This window comes from Sinocyclocheilus rhinocerous, unplaced genomic scaffold, assembly GCF_001515625.1.
Source record: "Sinocyclocheilus rhinocerous isolate Xijiao unplaced genomic scaffold, SAMN03320098_v1.1 scaffold1376, whole genome shotgun sequence".
Lineage (NCBI taxonomy): Eukaryota > Metazoa > Chordata > Actinopteri > Cypriniformes > Cyprinidae > Sinocyclocheilus > Sinocyclocheilus rhinocerous.
Window position 1 is genome coordinate 906,447 of NW_015646354.1, and position 16,335 is coordinate 922,781.

General features: G+C 35.9%; 2 protein-coding genes across 2 annotated transcripts in view; one reads left to right on the top strand and one right to left on the bottom strand.

Annotated features, from left to right (window-relative positions):
* LOC107707536 (ubiquitin-conjugating enzyme E2 variant 3-like) overlaps positions 1-6,632 on the top strand; it is an 8,941-nt gene extending 2,309 nt beyond the window's left edge. Inside the window, exons 5-10 of the mRNA XM_016511595.1 lie at positions 2,406-2,547; positions 2,642-2,730; positions 2,827-2,932; positions 4,204-4,291; positions 4,407-4,530; positions 5,826-6,632. Coding sequence (XP_016367081.1) covers positions 2,406-2,547; positions 2,642-2,730; positions 2,827-2,932; positions 4,204-4,291; positions 4,407-4,530; positions 5,826-5,990 — 714 coding nt within the window. The 3' untranslated portion in view covers positions 5,991-6,632. The remainder of the gene's footprint in view (positions 1-2,405; positions 2,548-2,641; positions 2,731-2,826; positions 2,933-4,203; positions 4,292-4,406; positions 4,531-5,825) is intronic.
* A 176-nt stretch (positions 6,633-6,808) lies between these two features.
* Positions 6,809-16,335, bottom strand: part of LOC107707557 (USP6 N-terminal-like protein) — a 28,745-nt gene continuing 19,218 nt past the window's right edge. The window contains exons 7-15 of the mRNA XM_016511624.1: positions 15,378-15,487; positions 13,388-13,436; positions 11,661-11,781; positions 11,456-11,550; positions 11,302-11,367; positions 10,503-10,602; positions 9,890-10,042; positions 8,046-9,067; positions 6,809-7,964 (exon numbers count right to left, since the gene is read on the bottom strand). Coding sequence (XP_016367110.1) covers positions 7,665-7,964; positions 8,046-9,067; positions 9,890-10,042; positions 10,503-10,602; positions 11,302-11,367; positions 11,456-11,550; positions 11,661-11,781; positions 13,388-13,436; positions 15,378-15,487 — 2,016 coding nt within the window. The 3' untranslated portion in view covers positions 6,809-7,664. The remainder of the gene's footprint in view (positions 7,965-8,045; positions 9,068-9,889; positions 10,043-10,502; positions 10,603-11,301; positions 11,368-11,455; positions 11,551-11,660; positions 11,782-13,387; positions 13,437-15,377; positions 15,488-16,335) is intronic.

The window sequence follows — 16,335 nt, forward strand, 5'->3', positions numbered from 1 at the left end:
ACGACCGCACAGAGTAGCATTATAACAGAACTTTCAAATGTATCTAGTATGATAAAACCGCGCTGCTTTACCCCACACACGCACGACCGGAAGGAGCAGAAGCGGTCGGCTGTGGCATAATAAAAGCTCCGCTGCTTTCGAGCCGTGTGCAACTCCCATGATTCCACACTCAGTCACCGCATCATCAAACTACGCCTTTGCTTCTTTGTTTGTTTTGAATACGCGCCCTCCAGCGACGAAAAATTACATATTGTGCCTTTAATTGATTATCTGATTCCTAAAATATTTTTTTATTAAATTTAATTTAAAAATGAATTTATTTAAATAAATGTATTTTATGAATTTAAATGTATAATTTATTTTTAAAATATTTTTTATTTATAGATATTTTAATATTTTAATAAAAGATCTTTCTTATGCTCAGCAAGACTGCATTTATTTGATTAAAATACAGTAAAAACAGCAATATTGTTAAATATTATTATAATAAAAAAACATTTTCTATTTTAATATATGAAGAGTTTATTTGCAAAAACAGATAGCTCTGTTTTTTAAAATGTTCAAAAATCATGGTTTTTATTATGTTATCATGTTTTTATTGTGTTTTATTGTGTTAGTTAGCTGTATTTTTTTAGTTATTTTTTAACCTAATCAAAATAACCCAACTTCAGTTTGATTGAGATTAATTGGAATGAAAAACGATTTTTGAAAATTGTTGAAAACGGAGTTATCTGTTTTTGCTAACGAACTCTTCATATTTAGGGCCTCTTCTTCTTCTTCTTCTTCTTCTTCTTCAAAGTGAATCGCATTTTAAGGGGCCTAAACATGCTCCAAAGCTCATGAAATTTGCACACGCGTCAGAACTGGCAAAAATGTACATCTGATATGTTTCAGAAGTGGGTGTGGCAAAATGGCTCGATAGCACCACCTGTACACATTCAACGGAGTGCGCCTCAAGCTACGTTTTACGTACATGTACGAAAATTTGGTACACACATGTAACACACCATTACCTACAAAAAAGTCTCTTGGTACAAAATCCAAAACCCAACAGGAAGTACGTTATTTTGAATTTCCTGTACAATTTTTGTGCAGTTTTTTCCATTTCCAGGCCTCGTACTTTGACAAACTCCTCCTGCAGTTTTAATTGGATCATCTTCAAATTTGGTGAGGGTTATCTTAAGGCCTTTGTGACGTTAAATAGGGTATATGTCGAACATCACCTGACCAAACCCGGAAAAAGGGTCTCATTGCTTCCGCTTGTCGGAGAACGTGTTAACAGCCGTATTAAATAATAGCGATATCTATAGACTTTTAAGATAATCAGTTAAACTAGATAGCTATTTTTATTGTTGACGTTTTATTAAATTTTTATATCTAAATGTGAAAAGAATAAAAATTAAAAAAAACTTTTAGATATCGGTCCGCATATGTGATGGACATTGGTTATGATAATCTTTGGTTATACACCTAGGATGACTTGAGGGTGAGTAAAATGCAGCCTAATTTTCATTTTGGGGCGAACTAACCCTTTAAATGCATATTCCCCACCGTTAGCTGTTTTCCTAAAGCCACCGGGTGGCGGTGAGCCCGGGGGCGAGGGCCCTTTCATTGCTGCTTGCAGCTTTAATTTAAAATGTAATTTGTTTATGTGATGGCAAATCTGAATTTTCAGCATCATTACTCCAGTCTTCAGTGTCACATGATCCTTCAGAAATCACTCTAATATGCTGATTTGCTGCTCAATTGTTATCAGTTATTACTGTTACTTAATTATGATTAATAGTTCTTATTATTAAAATTAAAACCAGTTTATGCAGCTTAATATTTTTGTGGAAACCATGATTTTTTTTCGATGAATAGAAAGTTAAAAAGAACAGCATTTATTTGAAATAAAAAACATTATGAATGACTTTACTGTCACTTTTGATCAGTTTAATGTGAATGCAATTATCAATTTGTTTCATTTTAAAAAAAATTATTTTCCCCAAAATTTTGAATGATTTCCACAAAAATATTAAGTAGCAAAAACTGTTTTAAACATTAATAATAATATGAATCTTTAATTAAAAATTAAACGCCAATAATAACTTATAATAAGCAACAAATCAGCATATTAGAATGATTTCTGAAGATCATGTGACACTGAAGACTGGAGTAATGATGCTGAAAATTCAGCTTTGATCTCAGACATAAATGACATAGAAAACAGTTACTTTAAATTATAATAATATTTAAAAATATTTCTGTATTTACGGCATTTTTGATCAAATAAATGCAGCCTTGTTGAGCAAAACCATTAAAAAATATTAATTATTGCACACTTGTGACCTGTAGTGTATAAGTAATAAAAAATGTGTATATATTAAAATTATATATAAATAATAGTAAAAAAAATGTTGTAGCCGAAGTCATCTGTGAACGGGCTTCTAGCAGAGATGATCGCTAAGTTTGAGGAGGAACCTCCACTGGGCACCAAATCTTCAGCACAGGGCGACAATCCCAACAATCTGCTGGCCTATGTGTCAAATCTCACCCTTAACGAAGGTTTGTCTGGAATGGACATGAAAATATGCAGCTGTGCATGTAGAGTACTGCTTTTATGAAGTCAATCATAATTGATCTGCAATTGCTCTTATAGGTGGAAATCGGCTTGATCAGGAGGTTAAGGTCTCAGTGATTGGCGGAGGAGATTTGGGAATCGCTGTTGTGTTGAGTATTATGGCAAAAGTAACTACATATATGTCTTTTGTTTGCCAGAAATAGCTTATGGCTACGTAACTGCATTTTTCTGACCAAGCTGTGTTGTCAAACTTTCCATCATAGAGCTGTGTTGACAAACTGGTTTTGATTGACATCCCTGAGAGCTCAACCAAAGGTGGCACAACAGATTTGGAGATTTTCAGTTTACCAAAGGTCGAGGTCTCAAAAGGTGCTTTTCATCACCACATTTAACACATTAAAATTGAGGATATTTTCCAAGTGTGGTAATATGTAAAGAACAGTTCAAGCAGTTTTAAGTTTATAAAATCTTAATTAGTAAAATCAAGGGTGAATCTCACAATTTATGTCCACGTCTGGGTCATGTTTCACCCCAAAATCAAAGGAAACAATACAGCGTTATATTTTGCAAAAGAAGATTTTTTTATTTATTTCTTTTTTGCATTATGATAATCATTTTCATGACACTTAGACCCATTTTCAAATTCCAATTAGTGTTATTTTAGCATTATTTATATACTGTTATATTTTTTGTACTTTATACTGTTAATTAACTTTTATTTTTATATTTTTACTTTTTATTTTAATTTTAGTTTTAGTAATTGTTGTTTTATGCTTTGTCATTTTTCTTATTTTTTTTATATTTAGATTAAAATTTTACAAAATTATATTTAGATTGTTTTATTTTTATTTCAGTTTTAGTTTTTAATCTAATATAATTTTAATATTTACGTCTTTAAAAAAAGTTTGTAATTTTTTTTTGTTTTTTTTGTTTAGTTAGTGGTGCACTGTTTCTCATTAAAGTATTACAGGAAAAAAAAAAAGATATACATTATAAGTTTATTATTTTATATCAATTTTTCTCATACATGTGGAATTAACCCTTAAAGATACTGTATAGTTTATTTTTAAACATCAGATTTATTTATATCAAAATTACATTATAACCAAATTACATTCTAGGAACAATGTATTAATAATTTTAGCACTCCATTATGTTAAGATTAGTATTCATGTAATGTAATTGATATATTATTATAGTTTTTGTTTAGATTTTGAATTTCATTTTATTTTTAAATTAAATTAAAAATTGTAAATTTCTGGGGATTTGCATTGAAAACAAAACAAAACAAAACAAAAATAGTAAGAAATAACTTGTGTTCAGTGTGATCAGAAGGTACAGTAAAAGTACGGTTGGAAGTTGTATTTTCAAATTTTTAAGTGTTACAACAAGTCCTTACATTTTCTTAATTGGTCTTAAGAAGGTCTTAAAGTCTTAAGTTTACCTTCATAAAACGTGCATAAACCCTAAAAGAGGATTTGTGGAACTGAAAACTGGACAGTTATTCTAGATAAACAGTTGTTAAATTGCTAACAATTTGCATCATGGTCATATTAACACCTCAAGTGTGCATTAATGTTCTGAGGTCAGAGTCTGGTTTTAAATAATAAATGTAATGGCTCTCTCTGGTTGTGTATCAGTGGCATTGTGGGGTAATATGGGGCCGGGAACTGACCAGCTACAAGCGTTAACTCCAGTGTCCAACTCCACCAAACCATTAATGGACAGGTATGGGTTTAAATGATCAGCATCCAGATATTTTTCATATAATTTCAAAGAATGAATTGTTAATTTGAGGTTTGTTACTGCATTATGAAGTGTGAACTGTTTGATATGTTCTCAGGGCGTTAGAGATGCTCAAAGGCAGAGGTCAGAGGTCATGGTCAGTCGGGTTGTCCATTGCTGACATTATTCACAGCATTGTAACGGACAAAAAGAAGATACACTCTGTCACAACACTGGCTGAGGTAAGTTACCTTATAGAATATGTATTCAGTAAGTATGTGTGTGTAAGTTGTGCATGTGTGTTTAGAAGAGTGGTTCTCAGCCAGAGGAATGCAGGATGAATTAAAATGATTTCATTTTAAAATAATCACTTAGAATATTAAAAAACAAATAAATCAAGATGTAAACTGAAAATGTCGTTTTAATAAACAAACAACATTCAGCAACATGTAAATGTTGTTGTTTTTGTTGTTGCTTTATTAAAGAACATACAGTTCTTGAAATTTATGGAATCACAAAATGAATAAGTAAATTAATATATTCTGTTAATAATAATAATAATAATAATAAAAAAATTAGACGTGAAAATGTCCATTATTGCTGAAGAGAAAAATGAAAGTATTAAAACAACGATCTAGAAGTTAGTTTACTGTAATATAAATGTACTGTACTAAAAAGTTTTTTATTTATTTTTTATTATTATAAACATTTAAAATATATATATGTATGTGTGTGTATATATATATATATATATATATATATGGAATCTAAAATTACTATAAAATGAATTCCATATGTCTAAAGTTATGTTCCAAATTTGAAGTTGTTATAACAAATATTGAGGATCCTATAAAATTTTATTTAGGCATTATACCAAAAATAACCACTGGTTGACACCCAAACTACATTGACTTTTTTTTTTATTATAAATTTCTGTCAAAATATTACTTATCACAAAATAACCACCAAATATGGAACCTTGAGACTCAGACATTTCCAATGATATTTTTTATATTTTGTCAAGATTATAGAAAGTTTTGACTGTAAAATAGTATAGTAAATTTTGTAATATGACACTTGACACCACCCACTAGGGGGAGGAGCCTGCTATAAGAGTTATAGTATAATTTCTATTGTAACACAATGTCCGATTTTAAAACAGTTTTAACAGGATGAATTTTGAGTGTTTAAGCTTTCAAATGATGATTAATAAAATATTTGATAGGTAAAAAAAGGCAATTAAAAAAGAGCAGACAGTTAAGGAGTTAAAATGCAACTAACATTTGTAAAGATTTTAAAATTTTAGATTTCTAGATTGTCAAAGTTGTGTAAATAAAATTTTGTAAATGCAAACCTTTTATATCAACTATTAGTATAGGAGCCACTGACGCAGACTTGAACATATCCTCACTGAAAAACGATAAAGAGAGTGTGAAAATAAAACACTTTTTGTATTTTAATCCATGTCTGTTAATTTTGAGATCTTCTAAATGCAATCCTCTGTTGTCTCCAACATGTGTGCATTTCCTTCTTTCAGGGTTGGGGTGGAATCGGTTCTAAAGTGTTCCTCAGCTTGCCTTGCGTCCTCGGGGAAAACGGCTCTACCCGGTTACCAGGAGTGGCTCTGGGTTCAGAGGATGAAATGAAGCTGAGGGAGAGTGTGGCGTGTCAGGTCAACCTCTTCATGCAGCTGAGATTGTAACTCAGGTACTGGATGAAACTGCATCACCTCTACAAATGGTGCATTTTCTCTGCAAGCTCTGTTACAATCGCAGCTTTAAGACACACTGTCAATTTCTCATGGAAGGTAAAGATGTACTTTAGTCCTTCCTGCAATACTTGCTTATCTTATATTCTCACAGCAGCCACTGTGAAGTGACAGTCCTCCATCTGACAGCAATAGCACTGAAGACTTTATCTTGGCTTCCTGTGAAGCATTATGCATATTATTATTGCACTTGTTTACAATACAAACTATGTTTATGCAATCCTGTTTGTCATATGACTTATAAGTAGTTACCTGTGAGAATAATGCAACAATGGTGCCTTTATGAAGGTTAAATTATGGTAGAAAGGTAAAATGAATGGCTTCAAGTGCTTGTTAAATGCTGTTACCAATCAGGCAGATCTGTGATGTAGGTTTGCGTTTAAATCAATTAAAGGGCATGGGTTCCTGATGTGCTTTCATGCAAGTGAATGTATATTAATTTATAAAGAAATATTTGACCCTGGTATATTTTATCACGTTGTGCTTGTGCCATATACCTCTGAATGTGAAATTAGAATTGACAACAGCAATAATGTAAATATTAAAATAAACACTCTACTTTATGTATTGTCTCATTGTTGCAACAAGGAAAACACAAGTTTTTTTTTAGTTAATAAAATAAGTCAAATGAGCATGAGTTAAAAAAGTTCAAACATTAACCTGGGTTTAAAAGTTTCAACAAACTGAACATCAAGACCATTTAACCTGAGAAGCATAATATAAATGCAATTAAATATAAGCTCTGAATACAAACAACAAAGTGCAAATCAAACCTGTTCTATTTACAATTACACAACAAAGCCATAAAATGACCTTGAATATACAGTTTCTTCATTTTAACATTCAGTGTGGTGGCTGTATTTCCCAGTATATAATTTTGACCAAGCTGTGCTTCATCATCTTCCACAAGATGGCGAAAGAGGGCAGTACACAGCACTAAGGTTTACAGTTGAAGGAATTTCCTTTTTGAGCAAATCAGAGACCACTGAAAAATGCCCTTTCAATGTAATCAGGGAACTTATGTCAGTGTGGTAAGATCCTTGTTTACATTTCCACAACATCTTCATATTTAATGTGCATCGTTAGATGCATTTTCATAATATAACCAAAGTTTAAAAAGAAAACAATTGCACCAAGATATAAAACCAACCAATAAAACATAAGACAAAGAAATAACAACTGATCTAATTGCGGGGGACATAATATCTCCCAGAAAACAACAGAGACACAAACAAAATAATGGTGAATGTCACGTATTCTGTGGTGACCAGTGGAAATATCAGTAACTCAAATACTAAACAAATTAAAGATATAATTTCAAACCACATGATGACTCCCTGGAAGACTGGTTGCTCAACTAGCTGAATGGTTATTCTGATAACTGCTACAACTATAATGCTTCACCTAAGAAAAGGAGATTCCAGTACATCAAATTTGCATGACACACTGATAAAACACATTCTAGCATTCTGTTTAGATTGGTCATATATAACACACATTGCAACACCTAAAAGATTGAAATACGTTCACTTGATATCATCGAAGCACAAAAGTCCAAACGATGGAAACATGCCTTCAGTTCACACTACTTAAGTGTGACTCCAGCAACTAATGACTTGAAACATGCATTCGACAGAAGTCTGAATCAGAGTGTACAGGAGAGCGCATTGTGGGTCGTGATTTTTTGGGCGGTAGTCTTGGGAGCTGTGACTGACTCCCATCTTGATCAGTCTGGTTTGGAACCACCTGATTGGGTCGTGATTTTTTGGGCGGTAGTCTTGGGAGCTGTGACTGACTCCCATCTTGATCAGTCTGGTTTGGAACCACCTGATTGGGTCGTGATTTTTTGGGCGGTAGTCTTGGGAGCTGTGACTGACTCCTATCTTGATCAGTCTGGTTTGGAACCACCTGATTGGGTCGTGATTTTTTGGGCGGTAGTCTTGGGAGCTGTGACTGACTCCTATCTTGATCAGTCTGGTTTGGAACCACCTGATTGCACGGGACTGAAGATACAAGGTTGGGTTTATCTGCAAAGTCAATAGGTGGTTGGGTAAAAATGCAGTCTGGAGTCACCCAACTGTTTACCGCCTCAATGCATGAAGGAGGTGGAGGGAGTGGCGAAGATTCAGGCGTGTAGAAGAACATAGATGGGGGCGGTAGAGGAAGAGACATGGCATCTTCTGGAGGAAGGGGAAGGGTGGTGTTCATGAGACTCAAGTTTGAGTTTTGCGGCAATGTGGCCACCATCTCCAGCAGCCTCTCCACAGACAGATCCTCCTCTTCTGAGAGGTTGTCGTAATGCGAGGTGTTGGAAGGTCTCCGGTCACCTGATGATGGTGGCACATACAGGTTGACCGGAAACTTGCTTAGCTGCCGATAGGATCTATACGAGGAAGGTGACGAAGATGGATCTTCTAAGATGAGATCCAAAGGTTGGGTAATTGGTGGTGGAGGTGGAGGAAGGCAAAATGGGACATCCTCTTCTAGAGGCGAAAGCTCGACCCCTTCTTTGGTACAGGGAAGAGGTGGAGGAGGTAGTTCTGGGAGATTGAAAGAGTGGATACTGGATGAATCTGTTATGGGTGGCTGGTACGGAGGAGGCCAATCTTCAGACACCGCTGATAGGGTTCTACTAACACATTCATTCTTCAACGAAAGTGTCTCTGCTGAAAACAGTGCAGATTCTGGGTGTAGTAGATGATCTGGTCTTTGTACAGGTGCACTGTCTTCATTCTTCACCGTGGTTCCTGGTTCTTCAGGTGTAGCTTGTGACAGTAAAGAGTTGGAAGTTGAGTGGGTGTGCTTTGAAAGAGGGGAAGATGAGGTAATGGTAGGGATGTGTTTTTCGTTGCTCTGCTTGTGGGTGGTGGTGTCTTCTGCCTGAAGCTTGTTTGAGGTTTGATTGTTGTGTGCTGATGGTGGTAAGGGTACACACTCAGTCTTGATTACTGGAAGCAGTACTATTGGACGCTCCTCGCCCAGGGGTATCTTTGGGAACTCATCTCCCTTGGCTACAAGTCAAACCCAGAAAAAAAAAAAAGAGTTGTTATAATAGTCTAGAATTGCATACAACCACAGTACACTCTTTAGAAGAAAGTTTTTTTTCAAGGTTCAGCAAATAACCCTCTTTTAATCAAAGACCATTTTTATTGTTGAGTTGGCCATGTGGGTCTTAATGTTACATTATAACAGGGGTCATCAACTCTGGACCTCAAGATCCACTTTCCTGCAGAGTTTAGCTCCAACCTGGATTAAACACACGTACCTGCAACTTTGTAGTAATCGAGAAGACCTTGATTAGCTTGTTCAGGTGTGTTTGATTAAGGTTGGAGCTAAACTGCAGTAAAGTGGATCTCGAGGTCCAGAGTTGAGGATCCCTGCATTATAGGTTAGTGAGAGCTTCCAGCTTCTTTGAATCACCTGTCCAAATGGTTTTCTAAACATCTATGGCATAATAAGTGCTTTGTGGAAGCTTCTCTAACTGGAACCTTTATTTTTGAGTCTACACCAGGGATTCTCAACTCTGGCCCTCAAGGTTCATATTCCTGCAGAGTTTAGCTCCAAGAGTTTGCTCCTTGATCAAACTCACCTGTCAGTAACTTTCTAGAAATTGTCCTGAAGACCTTGATTAGATTGTTCAGGTGTGTTTGATTAGGGTTGGAGCTAAACTCTGCAGGAAAGTGGACCACGGGTGCCAGAGTTGAGAACCCCTGGTCCACACTTTGCAGACTCCAAAGACATTCAGAATCTTGTGAACAAGGCTTCCTTAATTATTCTCTCTGGTATTTGGTCAGAATGTTCTCATTTACAAGAAAACACATTCTGTCTTTTACCTGGAGCAGGGAGGTCAAGCTTCATCGTGCGAAGTTCTGACATAGACGACTGTAGGTGCTCAATAACTGCATCATCGCTCATGCTGAAGGAAGAAGCAATACGCTCCTGCAGAAACTCCCTCAAGTCCTCCAGAGACATCTTCAGAAGATGCTCTGATGGAAAAAGAATGAGGCTTTAGACTTTATAAGCTTCTAATTAAACTAATCTACACTACCCAAACATGAAAATTAAAGAACTTCTGGCTGATAGAACATCTAGGCAGCTGATTTACCACTACAACCACAACTCGTTTTTGAGCGCTACTGCCCAGATTAAACATTGTTTTAACAGTTTACCAGAAACTCTCTTTTAAATTTTACATCATAGATAATTACTAACAAGTCAATTAATCCAGTACACTTAATCCAGTGAGTGTATCTTGAATAACCCTAAATTAAGTTTCTTGCTTAAGGGTGCAATGATGATAGTTTATAAATCACCGTATGTGGCATCTGCACCTACAAACTTTCGGGAACCCGATCTTTAACCACTATAAGGTTCTATGCTGTACATACTGGACATGGTGACAGCTCATGTGGGTCTTCAGAGATCCAAAGTGGGATTCTTACTTACTTTTGTGCAATTTGAGGAGCGTATAGGCCATGGCGGTTAGAACTTTTTCTCCTTCTAATATGTAGATGTCCCAAAGGCGCAGGGTGAGTGTAAAGGGTGTCTATATAGTAGCAACACAACAGACTCAAGTCATCAACCAGCTAAGCAGAGCTCCAATATGAATAAAACATTGACACAGGATTCAGCCCAACCATATGAAACTTTTAGCAGATGATGTTTCCAGTCTTTTTCACACAAAAACTTGCTGTATACGAATTACGTAATTCTCACTGAGTATTCAGCACAGAGTTGCAAAATTTGGATTTGTCGAGGCTAGGCACAGATAGGGTGGTAAACAAGACCTTCTGTCCAGGGCCTGGACTGGATCAAAGAGAGGTGGGTCCAGAAAGAGAGCACAATTTCACCATTTATCTACACCTAAAAGGTCCATATTTTAGAGTAGTAATAGGTGCCCTTACAGTATCACTATGAAACTTTTAGGGGTAAATAAGCTACAAAGATGTCTCTTTAGGCTACTACCCAGTGACAAGCTGCTGAACCCCTAAAGGTACATTTTTTTTCAAAAAAATTTTCTGAGTGTACTAGGATCCATCATATAGATTTGTTAAGGTTGCATTGTGTCACTTTTGTCAGGGACTGGAAAACCAGTTTGGACACACCCGCCTCATATTCATACAAGACAAAGTGAATATTTGTAACATGTTTTATATTTCATTGTGATTTACTGAAAGTATCAACTCCATAACTGAGACCTTTTACTAGTGATATAAAAACAGTGAAAATGAAAATGATGCCTCACCCTGTCAATAAAACACTGAAGGAACCATTTGGTTGTGTAGATACCAGTGGACATCTGTTCCTTATCCTGAGTTGAAGAAAACATTGGAAAAACTGAGAAAGTGTTTATATTTTGTTAAAGTCAAACAACCTGAGGTTAAAATAAGAAATCTCACCAAGTGTTTCCTGAGTTTGGGAAGGAGTTTGGACAGTATTTGGTCATGATGAACCTGAAAACGCTGGAGTTTGGGAAACCCCGGGATGAAGAATCCTTTAAGAATCCACAGAGGAAGACACAGAGATGTATCACCAATTACAGAGTGTACTACAAAAACAAAGAGATCTATTTATCTACACACAGAGTCAGAGAGACTTACTCACCATGCATGGCATGTTTCTGATTGGTCAGTAGCTGTGATAAGGCCCAGAATGCATCTTCCTCATTCATGTACATGAGCAGAATGGCAGCAATCTGACTCATGCCCTGACAGTAGCTCACTTCCTACACAAAACCACATAACCAGATAGACTGAGTACACATTGTGACAAACTTCACTCAACATTCAGACATAGATAGAGAATGGCCTAAGGATTAATAGTGCTGATTTCATCAATTACAAAACAATAACTTTAGTACTTTTCTTGTCAAGAAAAAGAATACAAGATGAAAGTGTAAAATTCAAAGTCCCCCGCTTCTCTCAATCTCTCACTCACTCAATCTCTCCTTCCCCCCTCCATCGCCCTCTTCTTGCCCAGTTGACCCACTTTCTACTAGACCACATCGGGAAGGAAAAGGAATATGGTACCATTTCCCGTCTCTTTGAGACCGACACGCTCCTCATTTTTTAAAAACAATGAAATTTATGTGCATGTGTCCCAGCGGTTTTGTCAAACCATTATAAAAAAAAACATTTCTTCCATTTGTCTTGTCCAGCTTCTATATCATCTATGTTTAGGGTTAATTCCCAGTAGGTTCCCAATAAATAAATTAAATAGCATATCATGCAATTAGCACCGGACAGACGGCCTCTGTTATTGTCTAAAAGACCCTGGTCACCCATAACCAGTGGGCAACATCAGAGTCACTGTCTCTGGATTAGTCTGTCTCCAAACCAGATTCTGCACACACTAGGCGTACTGTTTCTAAACCTAGTGAGCTGCCTCGCCGTCTACTGCCGCTAACTTCTAAAGCAGCATATTAAGCCAATAATTGATGAGATCTCATAAGGGCAGCAACTCCACACACCATACAAATCTCCACAGTAAATTCGACTTGCAATTTTCAACGGTTTGATGTTAGCATGTTGCTAAGCTAACAATATGCAATAGTCTATTGCACAATACTCCAACAGGCAAAGATACAGCATAAACAAGTATTTGATAAAATACATTTTCAGATTACGATTCCATCCAGTTGAAGGATATCAAACTTGTTCTAAAACCAGTTCTAAAACATGCATTGTTTTTATTTGTTTCATAGCAATGAGGCGCATGTTTCTGTGTGAGTTTGCTGCGTTCAGAAATACTTGATGTTTGGTATTTTGTGAAAGATCTTCAGTCATTTAGTGTATAATGCCCAGATTTTCTCTGTAACCATTTACAAAGTCGCCAAGTGTATATGATGCCTAGTGTTTTACAACCAAGTTTTAAAAGATATGTAATCCATTCTAGCTTTAAGTTTATTCCATTATTAACTTTAAGCACATACATTTACATTTGCAATTTAACCCAAAAACCACACATGCACAGTCTATCATCCGGGTTTATCATACCTACTATTTTCAACATGCTACCATTTGGGACACAATTCTCCTAATCTTGGATTTTATAGAGTACGGATGGTATTCACATTGGCATGTAGCCATGTCTTTATTCACTGATACAAATACAAGTTTTATTTTCGGGTTAGGGTCTATAGTCATTATATTTAGCTTAACGTAAGAACAATAGAAGTCGCCATTAGTGCAGTAATTGTGTGCGTGTCTGTGTTGACAGGGTGCGACACCAGACAGCCCTTCTTCCCCTCTGCCCTGGTTCATCCAGCACATGCTGTTCTGAGTTGCATAACACATTTACACACAAACATTCAAACTCTGTCAGTCTCTTACCGTGTTGTAGACCGAATACGCTGCCAGCACATGGAACAGTGCTTGCTGTCTGTAAAGGACAAATAACACGGGTCAAAAAAAACAACAGTTCCCAATATATTGCATGATGGCTATAATTAGGATTTCAAACATCTAGTTTCAGTGTAAGTAACAAGGTCAATGACATGATGCTAATATTTCTGTGACTGGATCTAGTAATTTATTGAGAAATACATTAAAATCCACTTGAATCTTGAATGAGACTCTTCTATAAAAAGTTTGATTAAATTTATAAATGACATTGTTTTATATGTTTTGTAAGCGCATAATGCCAAAAATGTCAGATGGTATAATCATTGTAATACCATGGAAGCCTGTTTCCGCCAATGATTTAAAAAAAAAACAACAATTGTGACTTTTTAATCTCACAATTCAGACTTTTTTCTTGCAATTGTATCTTTATATCTCACAATTTTCACAGTTGTAGGTTTATATCTTACATTTCTGAGTTTATATTATTCTCAAGAATTGAGAAAAAAAAAAGAATAATTGTGAGAAAAAAAAGTTGCAATTACCCTTTTTTTCATTTCTATGGCAGAAACCAGCCTCCATAACAGAAAAAAAAAAAATCTTAAAAAAGACTAAATTCCTGGAAAAAAGTAATTTTCCAACTTTTAGATTTCATAAGAAATAGTGAAATAAATTATTAATATTTTTAAAAACTGATCTGCGAAAACAAAGTGTGGTATAACTGTGAGGCAAGGTGAGTCTCATAAAAAGGGTCAGATTAATTTGATATTTTCATGAGATGGCAAGGTATAACCCTAAGAAAACTTCACGGTATTCATGGTCATCATCATTTATGCCAACAGATAATTTTTTTAAAATACTTTTTTATGAGTCATTAAATAAATATATTTTGGGTAAAAAAGCTGTCGTTTTCTATTAAAATATGTTTTTCAAAAATATATGAACCCAACAAGAATTCAACGATTAAAATTTGTCCTTTTTTCCCCATAATGGATCCATCTTTGTCATTAACCCAACTAAATTTTGTCCAAAAAGCACTGAGGGTCCAGCCCAAATCGAACAGCAGAAAGAAACCAGCTCACAGTAGCAGCAAGAGTCCATTCATGCATAAGCCATCACATCAGGAGATGCGCGTTAATAATTCATAACGTCTGCAGATTTGAGAAGATTTAGCAATGCACAGCAAGACCCTTCATAAGAGGCCAGAGGAAAGCAGAATTGTGACTAGCGTGTTGTAGAAACATATTTAGGAGCAACGCAAACAAACAACAGATGTGTTAAACAGCACATCCGCCAGATACCCCATGCAGAGAGGCTGGTGCTTGATCTATGTCTGTTGTGGGTGTGCCGCCCATACAAACCACATGGCTGAAACCTCTTCATGCACTTTGGTCTACAAGCCTCTTTCAATTTGTTAAGTAAGTGGGATGACACTATTAAATGTCAAATTTACTGAAAGGTTATTGAGGGCCATCTGGTCAATATTTTGTTTTAAAAAATCATGCTGCACTCATTTTCTGTCAAATTGGCAGTTTAAAAATGGAAAAAATAACCTAAATGTTTTTGACGTCTGTCCATTTTTAAGAGGATATACAATCCCAAGTGGGTCTTTATGATTGTCCTGTACAAAAGGAAATCATTTTTTTTTCATGACACTGTGGCAGATCTTTAGTTGTTATGGACAACATCGAAGTAGATATTTATTCTGGGCATAATGGTAACGAGTCACCGGTTGTGTCATTTCCTGTGAGGCTGCTCACAGTATCAGGAAGTTGAACAAAAACTCAGTCACAAAGAGGAAGTAGCTCTTGTTTTGGTTAAGTTTACAAGGTCTGAGCACTTCATTTCGGAAACATCTCAACTCGAAACTCTTTATATTCATTTGACTCAAAGTCTGCTTGCCAAACAGACCTTGAGTCAAATGAAGATAAAGAAAGGCTTTCTTGTGCATGTGTATGTATGAATTTGTGAAATATCTTACTTGACCCCAAAGCGTTCCATGAACATGATATGGTTTCTGAAGGTCCTGTTGACATCCAGATCAATCTGCTTAATTTCTGTCGAATACTTATTGGCTTGTTCCTTCATTTTCTGCAACAACATTAAAACAAAAAAGGTTGCCAATGAACAAATTAGAATTTTAATGCAAAATTTTAGCATTAGCCGCACCAAACAGAATTGTAAAAATAACAAAATTTCCCAAACACTCCTCTATCTGCCATTGGTCAGACAAACAGGTAGCCCAACCCCAAACTCTTGACACTGCTCAAACAAGTGGAGTAAATATAGCAATATACTCAAAGTAGGGATGCACCGAATGTTCGGCAACCGAAATTATTCGGCCGAAAATAGCAAAAAAAAACTAATTCGGTATCTGGCCGAATAAGTGAAAAGACAGAATAATTTGTACTAAACAATGACGTGACGCGATCAAATAGAGGCGCGCACTAATGCAGCAAACATGTCGGCAGTGTGGAAGCATTTAAAACTGTCCGAGAAAGACTGACAGCGAGAGACTGTTAAGTACTGCATCGCATGTCTTCGATGAGAAGAGGAAGGGGTGGTTGTTGCTGGTTACTGTATGATGATTGAAACCGCAAAATGGCCTTAATTAGTGAATAAACTGCAGAATGTTGTTTTCTAATACACGCATGGATTGCATGTATTAAAGGGGTCCTATTATGCTCTTTTACAAAGTCTTGATTTTGTTTTGGGGGTGTACTAGAATATGCTCTCATGCTTGGTGGTTCGAAAAACGCATTATTTTTCACATAATTTACATTATTAAAATAACTTTCTCCCCATCCTTGCACAAACGGCTTGATTAGTTCCGGCTTTGATGAAGGTCCGCCTTCCGAAAAACAAAATGCGTTGTGTTTGGTTCGCTGTCCCAGTGTGTTGTGATTGGCGAACAGCTTAGACAGTGTTTCAGTACTGCC